Source organism: Anolis sagrei, chromosome 1 (genome assembly GCF_037176765.1).
Source record: "Anolis sagrei isolate rAnoSag1 chromosome 1, rAnoSag1.mat, whole genome shotgun sequence".
NCBI classification, from domain to species: Eukaryota; Metazoa; Chordata; class Lepidosauria; order Squamata; family Dactyloidae; genus Anolis; species Anolis sagrei.
This window is the reverse complement of record NC_090021.1, coordinates 112,741,732-112,762,559: the sequence shown is the minus strand read 5'-3', so window position 1 is coordinate 112,762,559 and position 20,828 is coordinate 112,741,732. Positions and strand designations below refer to the sequence as shown.

Sequence of the window (20,828 nt, the reverse complement as noted above, 5' to 3'; positions counted from 1 at the left end):
TGACATTAAGTCTAGTTGTGTCTGACTCTGGAGTGTGGCGCTCATTTCCATTTCTAAGCCGAAGATCCAGCATTGTCCATAGACACCTGCAAGGTCATGTGGCTGGCATGACTGCATGGAGGGTCGCTACCTTCATGCGGAAGCAGTACCTATTGATCTAGTCACATTTGCATGTTTTCAAATTGCTAGGTTGACAGAAGCTGGGCCTAACAGCGGGAGCTCACCCTGCTCCCCGGATTCATACTGGCAGCCTTTTGGTCAGCAAGTTCAAAAGCTCAGCGGTTTACCCCGCCATGCCCCAGGGAGCCCTCTATTGATGATTACCCACACAAAATTATGTCGGGGAAAAGAGGCGAAAGATGTAGAAAAATGTCCAATTAAAAATGGTGCTGCCTCCAAACACATTTCTCTTCTATTATTCTTATATATTTTTTATTCCCAGCCTCCTGTCAGCCTCTCACTGAGTCCATACAAAACGAGCAAGAGTTGTTAAACAAACAAATACTGTATTACAAGGAGGACTTTTTGAGGAGCACTTCACACATGCATGCATACACAAAAGCTCTTAGTTGTATATTGATAAATAAAAATTAAACAGTAGGCAATGCTAACATTTCCTGGAACTCCATCAACATGCCAGATTAACACTGGCTCTGAATACAAGCATAATAATAGCTAGTGGGTTGAAGGCCATTGCAATTTCAGACAAAAGTATTATTTTTTCCATCTAAAATCTAACTATGATTTGGAATATTTTTTACCTGAAATTTCAACTAGATGCACAAAATGAGGAATCTTTTCTGTTTAATGAAAGCTGTATCTGTGGTAACACAATGGGTTAAACCCTTGTGCTGCTGAACTGCTGACCTGAAGGTTGGCAGTTCGAATCCAGAGAGCAGGCTGAGCCCTAGCTCCTATCAGCCTAGAAGTTTGAAAACATGCAAATGTGAGTAGATAAATAGGTACTGCTTCAACAGGAAAAGGCAAAAAGACGCTCAAAGAAGTCTTGCTGGTCACGACAATGGAAGGCCTCTTGGCTTGAAAATAGTGAAAAAGCATCTCCCCCAGAGACTGAGATGCGCACTGCCTTCAGAAGCCAGAAATTAAAGGAGAAGCCATTGCCTTTGTCTGTGTATATGTGTTTCATTTCATGTGATTGTAAAGCAGTGGTTCTCAACCTATGGGCCCTCAAAGGTTTTGGCTTTCAACTCCCAGAAATCCTAACAGCTGGTGAACTGGCTGGGATTTCTGGGAGTTCTAGGCCAAAACATCTGGACACCCACAGGCTGAGAACCACTGTTGTAAGACACTGAATGTTTGCCTATGTCTGCTGTAAATGCTGGAATCTGCTCTGAGTCCCCTAGGGGAGAAGGGCAGAATATAAATAAAGTGTATTATTATTATTATTATTATTATTATTATTATTATTATTATTTCAATACTCGAGTATTTTACATATTTAAATACACTTTGAGAGTTTAATGAGACTTTTCAGAACACTCTTTGTTATTTTCTCAAATGAGAGCTACTTAGCTTGCCTCCAGGAGAAGAGTGCTTTCAGAGGACAAGTTTTAAGTTGTACCTGAATAAATCTCACCATATTTCCCTTTTCTACTCTTATTTGAAGTATGCTGCTTAATATGCAAAAACTGAAGAAAACATTTCAGGAAAATACGCACTTCAATAAGCATAGACTTCTCCCCTCTGCTAGCCCCAAAGACTTCTTCATCTTTCTGCTTCTGTTCTTGCCAGTTTTTAAAAGTCACTTGCCTCTTTGGCAGCAGGAATGGCTGTTAGAAGAACTGCAAGGACCTCATCCCAATTCCTCACATCACAGGCTTTAAGTATTATTAAATAATGAGTGGCATCATGCATTTTATACAAGAGGAAGGCTCGGCTTCTATTTACCATTCCTGCCTACCTATGCAGGCTGTATCACCAACGCGGCCAACCCGTTTGTTAGAAAGTCCCCCTGTTGATGTTGCACAAGCTACATTTCCTGCACTGTCGATAGCAACGGCTCCAACTGTTCCAAGGTCTCTGCCAAAAACAGCATTTCAAACAATTAGCTGAAGATCAGAGCACATTTGCCAAAGGAACAAAGTGTCTGTTCTCCCAGGTATGGTGAGACAAAAGACATCTTTGAACCAAAAGCACAGATTTTAATGTAGGCAATATCATATATGTTAAGGAATAACATAAAGGTTAATGAATTTCTGAGTTTGGAAATGACCCAGTCTCATTTGCAATAAGGCTGTGATCACCGGATTAAAAATGGTGCTCTCAAATCAGTTGCAGTAGTTTGCTTTGATAGTTTCAGCACAAATGGCACCTTTCTCTCTGCACTACACTCATTCCTCCATTCCTTGCAATTCCTTTGGGCAGCTGCAGGTCCTTGATAAGCTGTATGCCCCACACAGCAAATAGCAGCTGTTTGAAAACGGTGTTTCATCCAGAAGAAAGGATTAAATCACTCTTCCTGCTGGTGTAAACCTAGTCTGACCTGAAGCCCCACATCTCACCCCACTATGGTTGCTGTGATCATTTGTGAAGAGGGAAACCCAATCAGGAAATCTGGCTTATAGGCTTCCTGCATTAGGGATTTCTTTCTAATTTGATCACACTGTCTCAAGGAAAGGGAACAGAGCCTGCCATGGACTGAGAAACAAGAATCTGCAGGAAAGGGATTCAGATGAAACTGAAAAAAGAGGTTTGGAAAAAGAGCCTAGGAGATACCACATAAATGGCCTTAGGGAAAGGAGAGGCGGCATATAGACTGTAATAACACATCTTTTGTTGAAGGCTTTCATAGTTGGAATCACTGGATTCCTGTGAGTTTTTCGGGCTGTCTGGCCATGTTCCAGAAGCATTCTCTCCTGATGTTTCACCCACACCTATGGCAGACATCCTCAGAGGTTGTGAGGTCTGTTGGAAACTAGGCAATTGGGGGCTATATATTTGTAGAAAGTCACGGGTGGAGAAAGAACTCTTTGTCTGTTTGAGGCAGGTACGAATGTTGCAATTGGCCACCTTGATTAGCATTGAATAGTATTTCAGCTTCAAGGTCTGCCTACTTACTGCCTCGGGGAATCCTTTGTTGGGGTATTTTTTAGCAACAACTAAACATGAATCAAGGAACATGAAAGGCACTGCAGACTAATTCAACCAGAGAAGTCAGCCATATCAGAGCACCTGATGAACCAACCTGGACACAGCATATTATTTGAGAACACAGAAATGCTGGACCACTCAAACAGCTACCATGTCAGACTACAGAGAGAAGCCATTAAAATCCACAAGAATGTGGGCAATTTCAACAGAAAGGACGAAACCATGAAAATGAATAAAACCTGGCTATCAGTATTTAAAAACTCTAAAATCAGGACAGTGAATAAAGAGGAACACTCAGAAAACAGACATGAATCAATCAGGGCCAGCTAACACCTTCCAACAAAGGATTCTCCCGGGCAGGAAGCAGCCAGACCTTGAAGCTGAAAAGCTAATCAAGGTGGCTAATTGCAACATTCACAACTGCCTCAAACAATCAAAAGTTCTTTCTCCTATCCTGGACTTTCCACAGATATATAAACCCACTTGCCTAGTTTTCAACAGACCTCACAACCTCTGAGTATACTTGCCATAGATGCAGGTGAAACGTCAGGAAAGAATGCTTCTGGAACATGGCCATACAGCCTGAAAAACTCACAGCAACCCTATAATAACACAATTCTACACACAGCTACTCGAATATAAAGCATATTGGGTTTCATAACACCCAATATGGTGTTTTTCCAAGCTCTACACCCAGGCAAGTGTAGAGCTTGGAAAACCGCTATTATATTAGCTTTATGCACCCCTCACTCATTCCTCTAGCTTAGCCAATTTTAAATGATCACAGTATAGTGGATTTGTAGTAAATGCTGGGTATGGATACCCAAATCCATGGATACTCAAATTATATATACAATGACATAGTAAAATGCTGCCCCTTACATAAAATGGCAAAATAAACATTTGTATTTGAGAATTTTGAAGTATTATCAGGCTGTGGATGGTTGAATCCATGACTACAGAATCTGTGGATATAGAGGACCATAAAAGCATACAAGAGACTAATGCTAATACAGGATTTAATTATTAACAATATTAAAATGATCTGATTTATAAAAGGATTAAAAAAACACACAATTTTTAACAATCCACAGTAATACAGTCCTGGGATGGTGGTGGCAGCGGCTAAACTTGCCAGAATCACTTCACCATTGCTGGCTGGAGAATTCAATAAGCTCCCATCTCAAAAAGTAGCATTTCCACACTTTGGATAGTATTGCATCCCAAAAGAATCTGGTTTGGAGGCAGCTGGTGACCATTTGTCAGCAAGAAGGCTGAATTTTATAAGCGGCAAAGTCTGATGTTAAAATCAGAATTGACATCTGGTAGGAGTGTTGCTGGCTGAAGTTTCTACATATATTTTAAGGACACGATAACAGCCCTGATGAATCAACCTTCTGAGTCCAGAGGCTGAATAATACTATTTTGATTAGTAGCCATGAATTCCAGCCACACCGTGTCATTTCTCTAAATTTTTTTGCAATGTTTTAATCTGCTTTGTTCAGTCAGGCAGAACTTTCCCCTCCCCAACCTTTATACTTGCTTTTGGAACTCCTGAGGGTTTGAATCAGCCTCAAGGTTTTTCTTCCATCTCTCTAGTGACCTTTCTGTAATTAATTTCTCTCCTGGAACTTCAGGAACTCCCATGGCCCTGGCAAAAGCAAGGGCTCCCTGGTCGGTCAGCAACATGTGGTCTGTCTGAGGGAGACAAGATATTAGCCGCTATGTGAAAATATTGCACAAGTTTCTATACCCCCACAGCCCTGCTCCCAAACTCTCATTCACACTAAGGGAGCTTGGGCAAATCTGATGTTACTTTAGCACTAGCATTTTTTAACATTATTGTCATTACAATTCACAAAAGGAACACTGGGAAAAGAATGTGATGGGAAGCGTATTTGAATAAATACACATTCTGTATTTCACTTTGCAGTCAAAGAAGAACTTACAAGCAGGCCACGGAAAACATAATCTAATTCTTTTGAGAGATGTCTCTCGTGATATATTAAAGTGATTCTGGATTCCGTTCCACTGGAAGCATCAGGAAAAAAAACATATATTGACGGTGCACAGAAGAAGCAAAATACAAAAATGATGCTCTTTGTTCCCCATGTTAGATTTCAGAAAGAAAAAGACATGGATATGGAGAGGGCTGTCGCCATTTCTGTTACCATTTATTTTCTAGAGTTCATAGGTTCAAAGATATGAATCAAAATGTTAGTCTCTGAAACATATCCTCAATTATTCCTTATAGAAATGTGGGAATTTTATTTATTTATTCACAGTATTTATATTCTGCCCTCCTCACCCCACAGGGACATAGGATGGATTACAATGCACATATACATGGCAAACATTCAATGCCATTTAGACATTTAACATATATAGACAGACACAGAGGCAATTTAACGTTCCAGCTTTTCCGGCTTCATGAGTGTATGCTCGAATCTAGCCACAGGGGGAGCTGCCGCTTCACCATCCACTTGTGACACCGAGTCCTTTGATGGAGTACTTCCTCATTCTTCTGCATGTTGCTGGAAGGTTTTATGGTGTCATCAATTAGTTAAATTAGCCTCCCCGCATAAACTGGTACTTAAAATTCCTACTTGACAGATGCAACTGTCTTTCGGGCTGCATTGGTCAACAGTAAGTTAGACTATTAATGTCAGAAGCTTACTCTGACCAAGGCTGGCTTCGAACTCATGACCTCTCGGTCAGTAGTGATTTAATGCAGCTGGCTACTAACTAGCTGCGCCACAGCCCAGTCAACAAGGTGACAGCCTTGTTGTCAAGGTTGGGCAACTTTAGGGTTCTGTAGTCTTTCTATCCATATGAGGTCCCTTGCTACTGTGGATTGAACAATGCATTCTAGTTATACCAAGGAATATTGATATTCCAGGGATATTCCTTGTCAAGATGAATTCCTTGATATCAAGAAGCAAAAGGACCCCCTCCTTTCTAAAATAGAAACTAAGGACCCTTCCACACAAATAAAAAAAATCCCACATTTTCTGCTTTGAACTGGAATATATGGCAGTGTGGACACAGATAACCCAGTTCAAAGCAAATATTGTGGTATTTTCTGCCTTGATATTCTGGGTTATATGGCTGTATGGAAGGGCCCTAAGAGATAAGGTCCTCCCTTGTAGTCTGAAAAAGAAGAGTTAGGGTTTTTCAGTAAAGTACAACACTGACTGTAAGATGGCGTTACCTATGCCTGGAACATATATCAGTAAAGTAGAAGGACAATTTGCTCTTACAAGTCTGGAATGTTCCAGCCCACAAATAGACAAATGCATCTTCTCTGATGCAACACTGCCCTCTCCTGCCCCTGCAAAAACAAACACCAGCAGGTTCACTCTATGGCTTCTATCTGGTTTCAGAGAATTCCAAATATTTATAGCACAGTGGCCAACCATACACCCAACAACAATAAAAACAAGCCATATAGTAAAATAAAATGCAAGTATTGTATAGGAAATAAGATATAAAAACATCCCGAATACTATAAAATGGGCTTTCTACAAATTAAATGGAAGAAGTCCTCCATCTTCCATGGTAGCACAGCGCGTTAAACCACTAAGCTGAAGAACTTGCTGACCGATGGTTCGAATATGTGGATGGGGTGAGCTCCCGTTGTTAGCCCCAGCTTCTGCCAACCTAGAAGTTTGAAAACATGAAATGTGAGTAGATCAATAGGTAGCGCTTTGGTGGGAAAGTAACGGCGCTCCATGAAGTCATGCTGGCCACATGACCTATGAGGTGTCTATGGACAACGCTGGCTCTTCGGCTTAGAAATGGAGATGAGCACCACCCCTCAGAGTCAGACATGACTAGACTTAATGTCAAGGGGAAACTTTTACCTTTACCTCCATCTTCTAGCAGCCAGTCAGACAATATTTAGTCATCCTACATTGACCACTATCGGCTACCATGTATTTCAACTATGTACCTTAAGGCACAAGCAAATAAAAGCCAAACATGGATCCAAATTCCCACTGAAGACAATAAAGTTTTTTTTTACAATGCGTTAGACCAGTGTTTAGACTTTTTGTAGTAGTCTCACAAATGGACATCAATTAATTGCCTTGCAACTTGGAAACAGGGAGCATTGCGGCACTTTGCAATAAAAAGCTCCATTCAGAAATTGCCTCACATAAAATTGGGTAGCTCATTATTCTAGTCACATATATTCAAATGACATGAAAACTGAGGCATGACAAGAATAAATTGGGGCCAGCTAACACCTCCCAACAAAGGATCCCCCCAGGCAGCTATCAGCCAGACTTTAAAGCTGCAAGGCCATTAAATGCTATTCAAGGCGGCCAACTGCAACATTCACACCTGCCTTGAGCAGACAAAAGTTCTTTCTCCCACCTTGGACATTTAACACAGAGGCGTCCCTAGGTAATTTTCAACGGTAAGCAAACAGTATTTTGCCTCCCCCCCCCAACCAAACACTGACACATATTTTCTGTTTGTCGTGGGAGTTCTGCGTGCCATATTTGGTTCAATTCCATCATTGGTGGAGTTCAGAATGCTCTTTGATTGTAGGTGAACTATACATCCCAGTAACTACAACTCACATATGTCAAGGTCTATTTTCCCTCAAGAGTGCCCCTTGGCAAAATCAACTATACTGCAAATGCTTACTTTGCGTAATGGGTTGAGCCGCCCCTGATTTCACAGATATATAAACCTCACTTGCTTAGTTTCCAACAGACCTCACAATTTCCGAGGATGCCTGCCATAGATGTGGGCAAAACGTCAGGAGAGAATGCTTCTGGAACATGGCCATCCTGCCCGGAAAACTCACAGCAACCCAGTGATTCTGGCCATGAAAGCCTGAAACAACACACTGAAATAGTTGCCTTTTTTGTACTATAGCTCCCAAAATCTAATTTGCCAAAAAAATAATTTCTGTGCTGGAGTGCATCCAAAACAATCTATGTTCTCTGAATGCTCATGCTATGTTAAAGCTATGTAGTCTCAAGATAACACAGCACAATTATTATTTTGTGGCCAGAAAGAATAAGCTACCCTATCTTGTGAAAATATATTTTTGGTTATTGTTTCTTTTCTCAATGGAAATAATAAAAGCATGCTACAGAAATCTCCAGATTTTGTCAGATTTCCAAAAGTAACCATTTAACAGTTTGGTCCTTATGAGGAACTATTAGTTCATGAGTGGAAACAGCCTGAGCAGCATAATGAATTGTATCTCAGTGGACTATTTAAAAGGCTAAACTCCTGAGTGTTGCTGGACAAAATGTGGAGGGAAAAAAAACATTTTTGCCACCAGATGGAGCCAATATTGTATCATGGCCAAAACATAAATACAGATAATTAGAATTATTATTTATTTTTCTTGTTTAGGGTGGAACTTGCAAGAGGAGCAAAGATTATTTGATACAAAATTTTAAATTTAAAACAAAAATAAAATGAATCCTTAAACCTTTTATGACACACAACAAAATTCCCATAAATTTATAAAAAATAACAAAACAAAAATAGATGTAACAAAGTAATATCAAAATACAAATGTACCAAAATATAGATGTAAACTATATACTGTTTGACAAACGATGAGAAGGTAACTATGTATGTAGTTCTATAAGAAATAATACCATAAACCAAAGCTTTCCATACAGTGTGTTGTGAAACATTAGTGTGCCATGCAATCATAGTGAGAAACCCCTGAGTCTATGTGAAATAAGCAATAAATCACTTATTTTTACATATAAATGAAATGTTTTCATGTTGTGTCCCCATACATTTTGTTATTAAAGTTTATGTTTTTCCCCTTCTGGCACTGAATGTTTGCCATACATGTAGGAAACTACCCTGAGTCCCTTTGGGAACATGGGGCGGTCTATACATTTGTTGTTGTTGTTGTTGTTATTCCATATCTCTTACATGTGTTGATTTATCCTCAAATTTGGCAGTAAAACTGAATGACTGTGTCACAAAATGTTGCAAGCCTAAAAAGTGTGTCACTAACACAAAATGTTTGAAAAGCTCTGTCATAAACAAAAAAGCAAACATACATGAAAGACTACCAAAAGACAGGAAACAAGAAGAAAAGTCAACTCAGAGTACATGTAGTCTGAAAGAGTTTGCAAAATGTAGCTTTGAAGGCAATCTCAAGTTAATAACAAACCATAAGAGGTCACAGGTTGGTTGTCAACAAGTAAAAAGACTGTTACATATATGCAGGCAGACAAACTTCTGTGCTGGAAGAAGCGAACACCACCAGAACTGAAGAGATGATCCTCCGCTATCAACTTCGCTGGACTGGCCACATTGTCCAAATGCCCGATCACCATCTCCCAAAGCAGTTACTTTACTCTCAGTTCAAGACGGAAAATGGAATGAAGGTGGACAGAAAAAGAGATTTAAAGATGGGCTTAAAACTAATCCAAAGAAAAGTGGAATAAACATCAAGAACTGGGGAGCTCTGGCAGTCAAGTGTTGTAATTGGAAGTCAGCTGCTACCAACAGTGCTATGGATTTTGAAGAGACACAAATAAAGGGAGAAAGGGGGAAACTTGCCAAGAGGAAGACCTGTTAGGACTGCTTACCATCTAGAAATGTATGTCCTCTCTGCAAAAGACCATGCAGATCCAGAATGGGTCTCTACAGTCACTTACAGACCCACCACCAAGACCCTACCCTTTGAAGACAATCAAACTCAGCCAAGATGATATGATGACATTTAGCTACTCATATATGTTTTATATGGAGGAGAAAGGCAATATACAAATCAAAAAACAAAATACCTTTAGATCACTGAAGGTACAATCAACTTCTCTGCTTTTATTTACTGTTATTGCTTCTTTAGATTTTATAAGGCATCTCTTAGGATTTGAGGACTCTTCCAGACAGACCCTCCATCCCAGGATCTGATCCCACGTGAGTCCCCACTATCAGATAATCTGGGGTAAACAGAAAACAGATTAGATCCTGGGATAAAGGGCCTGTATGGAAGAGCCCTTAGACTATGCCAGGTTCTGTCTCATATACACCCACATCCTGCCAGCGCTCTAGCTGCTGTAGTTTCCAAATAGTCTTCAGAGACAGTCTTGTATAAAATTTATTGTAACAATCCAAATGAAATGTGGTTTTATTAAAAGTATTTTGTATTGTCTAAGCAAGAAAACAAAGCAAATCAAGTATTACTTTCCCTAAAGTTAACAAGACAAGGTGTTCAAGGGTGGAATTATCTGTACTGAATTCCATAGCTCACCTACTTCTGCTGTAGTAATTATCACTCTAACTATGGGTTGTGCTAATTGTTATTTAGGGACCCAGTAATAATTTCTGAAAATATATCAGACATTGTTTATCAAAATGCCTGGATTGCACCACTAACTTCCCTTCCATGGAACCCACTTTTTTGTTGCATGATGGAAAGAGATTGTGGCAGAAGTAAATAATGCTAACTTCTTATTCAACTACGAATCTCATCAGGGACCTGGGGAAAAGTAATTTTTCAGACTTGCATCACAGGGTTATTGTGAGGATAAGATGCAGGGTGTGCAAATAGGGGAAAGACACCATGTACAACACCTTGACCTCCTTGCAGAAAAAGTGTGATGTATACATCTAATAAAAACACAATAGTGCTTTAAAAGCACATATCTATTTTGCTTGCAAACTCTTATGTAGGGAAGGAAATTTGCACTCAGAGTTAACTGATCCTGCAAATGAACCACATAAGAATTGGCTTTTCTGTCTTTTTGGGTGTCAACGTACAGTTTGAAATGAAAACAATAGTTCACAAACTATGAACAGAAAACTGCACACAATGAACAGAATGTAACTGCACAAGCATGAAGCCTCATCATCCTAAAACTTGAAAGCTGACAACTTCAACCAGCAATTCAAAGAGGATTCCTCGTGTATTATCTCAGATCTTTTGTGAAGAAAGTAGTTGTTCAAAGACTTTTGGATACACCTTAGTATGTCAGTTTTTCAGTTTCAACAGCAGTTGCTAAAAGCCTGCCTAATCAGTGCCTGTTTTGTGGCAATAGCTTTATTTGCTTCTAAACTGCGGATCCACATTAGCTGCGGCTATTGATCAACTGGCTTTCGGGGAGGCAGAACTGGAACGGTCAGTGTCTGGTAAGCCAACATCTGAATATACCAAATCTTTAGATTTAAAATATGAGTATAATCTGGGAACAATTGCATGTAGGGCTCAGGTTTTCGCTCTCTAAAACAAATTTCAAGGATTTCAAATTCCCCTGAATGAACCCATATTTCCCTCACCATTAAATGATAAAAGTGAAATATTGGGGTAACTTGATTCTCTGGCCTTTCCTAATTTTAATTCTTCTTTATTTAAAAAATTGAAAGAGCAACTCAGAAGTAAATTCTATAAATATACAATAATAATAATAAAACCAGCACATTGTCTTCACTTCTGGAGTTTTGGAGTTGGGTGCCATCTCTACGCAGATGACACACAACTCTATTACTCCTTTCCACCAAATTCCAAGGAAGCTCCCTGGTTTCTGGATCAGTGCCTGGCAGCTGTGATGGATTGGATGAGAGCCAACAAACTGAGGCTCAATCCAGACAAGACAGAGGTCCTCCCGGTCGGTTGCGAGGGTATAGGGTGGCAACCTGTGCTCAACAGGGTTATATTCCCCCTGAAGACACGGTCTGGGGGTTCTCCTGGATTCATTACTGATGCTCGAAGCTCAGGTGTTGACGATGGCTGAGAGGGCCTTCACACAGTTTAAACTTGTATGCCAGCTGGGACTGTACCTCGAAAAGCCTGTCTTTGTCATGGTGGTCCATGCCTTAGTTACATCTAGAATGGACTACTGTAACACACTCTATAGGGGGCTGCTTTTAAAGATGGCCTAGAAACTGCAATTAGTGTAAAGATTAGTGCCAGATTACTAACAGGGGCTATTTATAGGGAGCATACAATACCCCTATTAAAGCAGTTCCACTGGCTGCCGACAAGTTTCCGGGCTCAATTCAAAGTGCAGGTTAATACCGATAAAGCCCTATTCAGTTCAGGTTCAACCTATCTTTGAGACTGCATTTCCTTCTACGAACCAGCGTGGGCTCTGAGATCTGCTGGCGAGGGCCTCTTCTCAGTCCCACCTCCGTCTCAAGCACAGTTGTACGGGACAAGAGAGAGGGCCTTCTTGGTGCTCCCCGCCCCCCCCCCCCCCGGCCCGGCTTTCGAATATCCTCCCAAGAGAAATCAGGCTAGCCCCACACTCTCCAAGTCTTCCAGACACAATTGAAGACATGGCTTTTGAGACAAGTCTTTGACCATATTTAGAAATCCTTAATGAACATATTTGAGGACCCAGAAATTATTTCACCTTGCACTTTATGAGACTTATTTATTGCAGTTTGTTTTATAACTGCAGGTATTGTTGAATTTTAACCAGTGGGGTTTGATGATGTTGTGTTGTTTGTTATTGCTTTTGTGATATTGTTTATGCACTTGTTGTATTTTGTATTTTTGCACCTTTGAGCGCTTTCTGAGCTGCCCGGAGTCCCTTCGGGAGATGGTGGCAGGGTATAAATAAAGTTTTATTATTATAAACCCTGATGTATTGGAATTAAACCACTGTAGCATGTTTAATTGATTTGTCTACAAGAGATTTAGTTTCATAAGCCAGGTCAGATAAATACAGTAGCATTCTTGTTGAGTCATTTACTTTTCTAATCTCATCCCTCAGTTGTAAAATGGACACAAATTACCTGTGTCACTGGGAACAGCGAGGCTGATTGAGGTAAGAGTTACAAAGCATTCTCTGTATAAGGAGTATTACATTAGAAGTGGCAGGCCTGTCTGTTCTGGTGCTGGCTTTTTCTAAGCAGCAAATGGTGCCTCACTATCCTGAAGGCAGGTAGAATGACACTCTGCCAGTTCATATTGCAAGACAAGCAGTCTCCTAGCTGCAAGGTTTGGGAGATCACAAGAGGGTGGAAAGGAAGAGAGAGATGCAACTCAATGATAAGAACATATACTTCATATGTCAAGGTTCCAGGTCCAACTTTGGTATTTATAGGAAAGGATGGGAAACTCCTGCATGGTTCTTAAAAACTGCCAGTCAGTGCCAACAACAGTGGGATGGATCTACCAGTGGACCAGTCCGAAAGAAGGGATCTGCCCCAAGTTAGAGCCCCCCAGATGTTCTGACTATAATGTCTACTATCCCCAACAATTATTTCTTATTTTACTATTTTATTATTATCATAACATTTATTATTTTACTCTTTTATTATTATTATTATTATTATTATTATTATTATTATTACATTTATTATTTTAATCTTTTATTATTGGAAGGATATGTAGAAGATTAGAATAATGGTTTAATCAGAGTTAGAGTCTTAACTTAAATTACAGTTTTATGTAAATATTCACAAACATTTAACCTACTGATGCCTAGTGTAATTTTATTAGTATCTATTTTTATTCTGAAATTTACCAGTAGCTGCTGCATTTCCTACCCTTGGCTTACACTCGAATCAATACATTTCCCCAGTTTTTTGTGGTAAAATTAGGTGCCTTGGCTTATACACGAGTATATATGGTACCACACAATTAAACAGAAAATAGCACTTTCAATCCAGGAACAGATTTTTTTTTCAAATTTTGTTACATAGTGTTATCAATCTCTTGCTGGTATTTGTAGAGAAAGAAGCTCAATTGGGGGCTTGGGAAGGAGAGAGTGATTAGGTTGAGCTGGAGACACAAGCAATGAAGCCTAACAGTATATAACAGTCCAAAGGGAAAAGGGTAGGGAGTTTGTTCAAGTGACTGTTCTACATACCTTTTCCATGACAAGACGAGCAAGCTTGATGGGGTTGGCTATACATTTCACTGCAGACACTGCTCCTGAGCTCAGATTTTTTCCATCCATGATAATGGCATCCATTTCTACTTTACCCTTTTCATTTAACACAGAGCCACAACCTAATACGCAGGAAAGAAGAACGAAGTTGTCCATCCAATCAATTTTTATTACTTAAAAGTCCTTTTAACTAATCCAGGTTTTAGAACTTTTTAAATGACAATTTCTGGATTGCCAAGTTTCTTAGAGAAATATTTATAAATGGAACCAGAAATTCCAGTACTATAACTAAAAGCCATGTATATTTTCTGGTTCTAACAATCTCATCTTTTTGTAAAGCAGGAAATCTATTTAATAGCATTTCTATTATTTTTATCAGAATTTAGAATGGTCTGGCCTGGGAATGAAAGAGGAGGGAAAAATCACTTCAATATGAAGGAGGCAAAAATAGATGCATAAGCAACTGGTGACTCATGGAAGGTTGTCTTCATACTCCCGTCACAAAAACCTCTTTTCCTCACTTCCATACTGAAAATTTGAGTCTTCAAAAAAACATGATCGTGGAATCCAGCACAGTCTGAATTATTTGACAGTCAGGATTTTTTTTTTTAAAAAAAGGTTAACTATTATGGGCTCTTAAACAGGTGCTTAGGCAGTAAACATCCAGGCAGGGCAAACTTCATGACCATTTACTTGCAGAGATTCTCTCTTTCAAGGTACTAAAATAGCATAAAACTTGCATGAAACGCAAACAAGCTCTAATAAAGCTCTATACATGCAAAACTTTGAATCTCTTCATCATTTCTATTTCTTTTATTTCACTCTTCAAGGTGTCATTTTCATGATGTACATTTAAGTTGTGAATGCTATTTATTCTGGGGATATAGAAAAACTAGTAACTTGAAAGTAACACATATGATATAGTGGGAAAACCACAAAGAAAATAATTGTTGTCATTGTTTTTTTACCTGAGAGGCCATCTTTCTAGTAATCTCTAGGTTCTCAAACATGACTCCATGGTCAGCTTCTGCCAGACAATGACCACAGATCAGTGGTTCTCAACTTGTGGATCCCCAGATGTTTTGGCCTTCAATGCCCAGAAATCGTAACAGCTGGTAAAAAGGCTGGGATTTTTGGGACTTGTAGGCCAAAGCACCTGCGGACTCACAGGTTAAGAATCACTGCCATAGATGGAAGACCTAGCGTTTACTAGAGAGAAAATATTACTAAAATCCAAAAAACCCAAATCCACACAAGTTAATCAAACAAACAAGGACACTTCTTTTTGTGTATTCTTGAAAAGGCAGTCAATCCAAGACACAGCAAAGGAGATAAAAAGAATGTACTGAAAACAATATGTTAAACATGACATGAAGTATCATTTAGAGACCAGATTTAGGGTGACTGGTGACAAAGTGCGCTGAGCAAAGTCATTCTGATTGCAACAACAGAGGTACCAAATGATAGGGTGTTTCAAAATGCTGGACCCAATTTCAAAATATTATATTTCACAATGGCAGCAAATTGCAATTACTTGGTTTAATGAGTTACCAAGTTATCAAGTTTTACTAACCACCCTGAGCCATAAACAAATCTAAAAATTAACTCCGCATATGGAGAATCTCTTATTAGGTCTTATGTTAAGGAGTGGCCATCTTGTGAATGACTGAGGCCAGGAGCTGTTTGTGTGCTGGGAGAGGCATCTAGCAGTAAACATTTGAAATTCTATGCCCCAGCCTTACAAATGGTAAAAGTTTCATTCATGGGTGGTTTGTGGTTGCAGGGATAAAGTAATTTCAAACAGGGTCCATCCTTTTGAAACACTCTGTATTTTTGGTGCTACTGGGAAGAAGTACAAACTCTGGGATTTAATGGTACCTAAAAGTCAACTACCTAAGACAGGATCTTCTTTGAGTTTTGTACCAGGACCAGATGTGATCGACCATTTCCAAACTATGGGTAGGTAGGGTAAATTCTGAGTATTTGTTCAAATCCATACATTTCCTAGAAACTGTAACAACCCACCCACCCCACCCTTCCAGTAAGACTGTGTTCAACAACAACACTCCCAGAAGAACCACCACAGGGAACACTTATTCAATAGTTATCCAAGTAGCTTAGCCATTTTCAGAGCATGTAAAATTACTTTTTCTTGGGACTCCTGCTACCAGAATCATATGGCCATTGGTTATTGGCGGTGACCAGGAGTGCTTTTGCAAGGTTAAACTTGTGTGCCAGATGCATCCGTTCCTTGAGATGCCTGACTTGGCTATGGCAGTCCACACCTTAGTCACATCCTGTTTGGACTACTGCAACGTTCTCTTTGTGGGGCTGCCTTTGAAGATAGGTCAGAAGCTGCAACTGGTGCAGAGAATGGCGGCCAGCTTGTTAAGTGGAGCGCCGTATCGTGAGAAGACGACTCCCATGCTGCGACAGCTCCACTGGTTGCTGGTCCGCTTTTGGGCTTAAATATAAAGTGCTGGTTGTTACCTATGTAGTGGCTCCTTGGGTGTGGATCTCCCTCCCTTATGAGATAAAATCTGCCCATTCCTCCTGATTTTCCGGAAGAAACTCAAATTCTGGCTGTGGGATCAAGCATTTGCAGAATAGACTGATTTACTGATGAAGGCTTTAGTGGGCCACAATGGACTGAATCGGATGACGATTTGAACCAGCAAACTGTTTTAATTTATATTTATAACGTTTTTTAATGTATGCTAATTGTATTTGATGTTATGTTATTATATTGTGTTGGCACTGAATAGTTGCCTGTTGAAGCCGTTGAAGGATGGGGTATAAATGCTCTAAATAAATAAATATAAAGTCCTAAATGGTTCAGGTCCAGGCTATTTGTCTAATCACAACTCCCTATACAGGTCATGTCGTGCACTGCGGTCAAAGGAGGAGGTCCTGCTCTCGGTCCCACCACAGTCACAAGCACAATTGGTGGGAATGAAAGAGGGAGCCTTCTCCGTGATTGCTCTGTCTCTGGAACTCCCTCCCTAAAGAAATAAAAATGCCCCCACCCTCCCCTTCTTCAAAAAAACTTTTGAAAATGCACCTAGCATACGGAGAGGACTAAAGACACTTTTAATTCTATCAGAATGCTGGCTTATTTGTATCCCATTGCTGCTATGGTACATGTTAAAGAACCACCATGATAGCCGTTTTATGGCTTTTAATCATTCTCTTAGGATTTATGTCTAATTGTTAATTATGTTATAAGTATAGTTATGTTTATTTGATTACTCGTATTCTGATTTTCATTTTGATGTCACTTTCTCTTTTGTTATAAGTTTGCTGCTATTATTTTGAGGTGTGTATTCGCTTATTATTATTATTATTATTCTGGCTGTGAGTTTCTGGGACTTGCAGTCTATAACTCCTCCCCTAAAAATTCTGACCATTTAAAACCATCTAAAGCATCCTACTGTTGCTAGCATCCCCTTATGCTAAGACTGCTTCATCCTTGATAAAGATAAATACTCCACAGTAGGTTTCAAACAGCAACTGCAATTAGGGCCTTCTCCTTGTTTTCCAAGAGCAGCTGCACTCAATAAGCCTTAACACATGTAGATATAAGCAATTAAAAGAGTCGATCCTGTGTGTAACAGGGTAGCCAAATTTTAACAAGCTGGCTAATTCTTGACTAACAAAACTGGGGGCTCACAGGCTTGTTTCAGCATCATCTGATGTGTGAAGTACATTGCTCAGAATGTATCAAAATGCTGAATTACCTGAACTAAGGGGGAATCTTCTTAAACAAAGCTTTGCTAATTTTAGAATAAAGATTCTAGGGAGGAAAAGGAAAGGAAAGAATGCCTTACACAAAGGCTGCATTTTGGATGCTTGCGAAATGTCAAAGTTGTCATCAACTGATGACAACACAGATTATCTAGGAAAGGTTATTCAAAGTGTTCAATGATTAAATAGCAGCTTTCCACCATCAGTGGTGTCCAACCCCCTCCCTGATGGCAATGGAATGGGGAGGTGTGCTGCTGTCTTGGGTGATGTGGATTGCCTCCTTGAACCACAGAAGAGTCATTAACTGTGGTTCCATCCTAAAGAATGAAGCACCCACTCAAGTGATTGCTTGGAGATGACTAAATTACCCTGGTCTCGCTCAAATTTCCTTTCATTTTCACTCAACATTAACTGCTCTGAGAGATGGCCCCTACTGCCCTTTGTGGCAGCACAAAAAGCTCAGTGGATACTAATGATGTAAGCCAAGACTGCTGGTTCCTTTTTTATATGGTTTCCAACTCTTAAGCATCCATATGTTTTAGACATCAGGATTGTCAATCAACATTAATCAGTGGTCATCAAGGATGATGGCAGCAGAAATCCAAAGCATCTGGAGAACCTATGTCTTATCATCACTAAGGCATTTCTGAACTCACTACAAGAATCTGCTTATTTCCTGACATAACAGAAGCAGATCCTAATAGTTGGGGATGAAGACTTGGACAAAGACCTATTAGGATAAAAGAGTGTACTGGTGAGATGCAAGGCCATGGGAGACGAGGGAAAGGCATTTCTTTGGTTCTGATCAGATGTTAGCATAGATGGTACATGCCAGTGGCTGGGGCAAGCAAATCCCAATCTGATTAATATTCATAGTTGATTGTGATATATTACCATATTTAATTAATATTATTAATATTGATTTAATCTAATGCACACTCCAGTTTTCAAAACCCTGAAACCAAAAAAAAAAAAAAAAAGTATTTGCTGCCAAATGTAATCACAGTGACACAAAGTCCACTCTTTGTAATTTGTCCATTACAGCTGCTGCCTGCTTAGAATTCCTTCTTTAAAAACAAAAGTATTGATGGGATGGAGTATTAATGTTAATTTTTATATTTTTATGCCCATTTACTTTGTTTTTAACTAGAAAAATATGTTCCATTTGATTATGTTCTTATTTCAATTGTGGTTTTGCTTCATGGATTGTTTGTTTATTGTCTTATGGACATTTGGTTCCATGTAATTTATTTATTTATTCCGGGCACTTCTACCCCGCCCTTCTCAACCCCCAAGCTGCCTCAAGTTTCTCTGGGAGATGGTGGCAAGGTATGAGAATAAAGTTATTATTATTATTATTATTATTATTAATAATAATAATAATAATAATAATAAAAGTGTTATAACACCAAAGCTTACAGAAATAGAAAAAAATCTTGGGATGCATCTATACTGTTGAGTGAATCTACTTTAATTGCTTTGGTTCAATGCTATGGAGTCATGAGGGCTGTAATTTTACAAGGTCTTGAGCCTTCTCTTTCAAAGGGGGTGGATGCCTCACCAAACTACAATTCCTAGCATTGCATAGGATTGGGCCCTGGCCACTAAGTTAGAGATAATGTCCCTCAAATAGGAGCTCCAGGTGCAGCTTCCCCTTTTACTTTGGCTCAGCACTAAAATTACCATATTATGCAAAGCTAATGCGCACCCTGATTTTGGCAAGGTGATTTAGCCAAAAAAAAAAAAAAAAAGAGTATTAGATTCATGTAAATAGGGTAATGTAATAAGAAGTCTCTCTGGCTTCATCCTTGTACAATGAAGCTACAGGATAAGCTTGCTATATTTACACAGCAGAATTATAGCTGTTTGATAATGGGTTAAACCCTTGTGTGAGCAGGACTGCTGACCAAAAGGTCAGTGGTTCAAATCCAGGGAGTGAGGCGAGCTCCTGTCTGTCAGCTCTAGTTTATCATGCTGAGACAGGATGGTAACACATCCAGGCGTCCCCTGGGTAATGTTCTCGCAGATGGCCAATTATCTAACACCAGAAGCGACTTGCAATTTCTCAAGTCGCTCCTCACATGAAAAAAACTCCCCACATTAACTGTCACAACTCAATGCTATGGAATTCTGGGAATTGGGGTTTTGTGAGATATTTACCTTTCTCAGTTAGAGAGCTCTGGTCCTACAAGAAATTACAAATGCCACAGTTCCATAGGATAGAGCTATGGCAGGCAAATTGCTGTAATTCTGCCTTGTGGACAGACTCAGTTTAAATTGCTTTGGGTATTCCTTTTTTAAAAAATTAATGTCCCTTCCTTTATTCCTGTAACAGCAGCCAGACTTGAAAGAAGTTAATAGACAGACAGCAAGGAAATGAAGTAACAGCAGAATCCCGATGAATCAGGTTGAAGTTAATCCACAGGATCACGGCCAACCAAAGAGAAGAAGAAAAGAAGAAGAAATCTGGCTCCTACACATAAAACGGTGTGATTTGAGTTCTCAGTCCCGCAAAATGGGAGGTTCAGAGAGATTACCTGCATTAAAATGTGGGTCATCTTCCATTAACACCACTGCTTCTTCTACGGCATCTAATGCACTCCCTCCTTGTTTCAAGATACCATAACCTTTCAGAGCTGCTCTGGTGACGCCGGAGCGACTTCCATCTTCTCGCTCTTTAAAGATACGACCAGCTCCACCGTGAACCACAATAACTGGCTTCATAATGTTGGGATTCTGTGCTGCCTAGAAAGATACAATTATTTCTCAGAATTGGTATTTCTTAGAAGTCAGATGCAGTATTTCTTAGAAATCCTCATCTAACATGCCAGTTGGTGAAATCTGATGAAATATTGGCTAAGACTCTTTCACTTAAGAAGCTGCACATATCACGGTATCTGTCCCAGTCCTTAAACCCTTTAGTTTTACCACCTCAACATCTTCTGAGAGTGGAAGGCATTCATTATCTCAGGTTTTCCAACTGAGTGAGCGTTCAAAGTTCAGCCTTCCTCCTGCTGAGTTCAGACAAGCTTTTATTACTGATTAAACTGGAACAAAACACACACTGTTCCATCCAGGAAAGGTGTAAGCATTTCATGCAGTGCCTCAATAATTATTCTTCTTCAGACTTAAAGAAGTAAT

At 39.6% G+C, this 20,828-nt stretch overlaps 1 protein-coding gene across 2 annotated transcripts in view; it reads right to left on the bottom strand.

The window, feature by feature from the left end:
• ASRGL1 (asparaginase and isoaspartyl peptidase 1) overlaps positions 1-20,828 on the bottom strand; it is a 36,523-nt gene that overhangs the window by 7,910 nt on the left and 7,785 nt on the right. The window contains exons 1-5 of one of the 2 annotated variants that reach the window (XM_060752848.2): positions 20,619-20,677; positions 20,225-20,432; positions 13,923-14,065; positions 4,655-4,809; positions 1,922-2,040 (exon numbers count right to left, since the gene is read on the bottom strand). In XM_060752848.2, the coding sequence (XP_060608831.2) occupies positions 1,922-2,040; positions 4,655-4,809; positions 13,923-14,065; positions 20,225-20,411 (604 nt within the window). In that variant the 5' untranslated portion in view covers positions 20,412-20,432; positions 20,619-20,677. Of the gene's footprint in view, positions 1-1,921; positions 2,041-4,654; positions 4,810-13,922; positions 14,066-20,224; positions 20,433-20,618; positions 20,678-20,828 lie in introns of those variants that run through there. The other variant, XM_060752847.2, reaches the window with a different exon arrangement.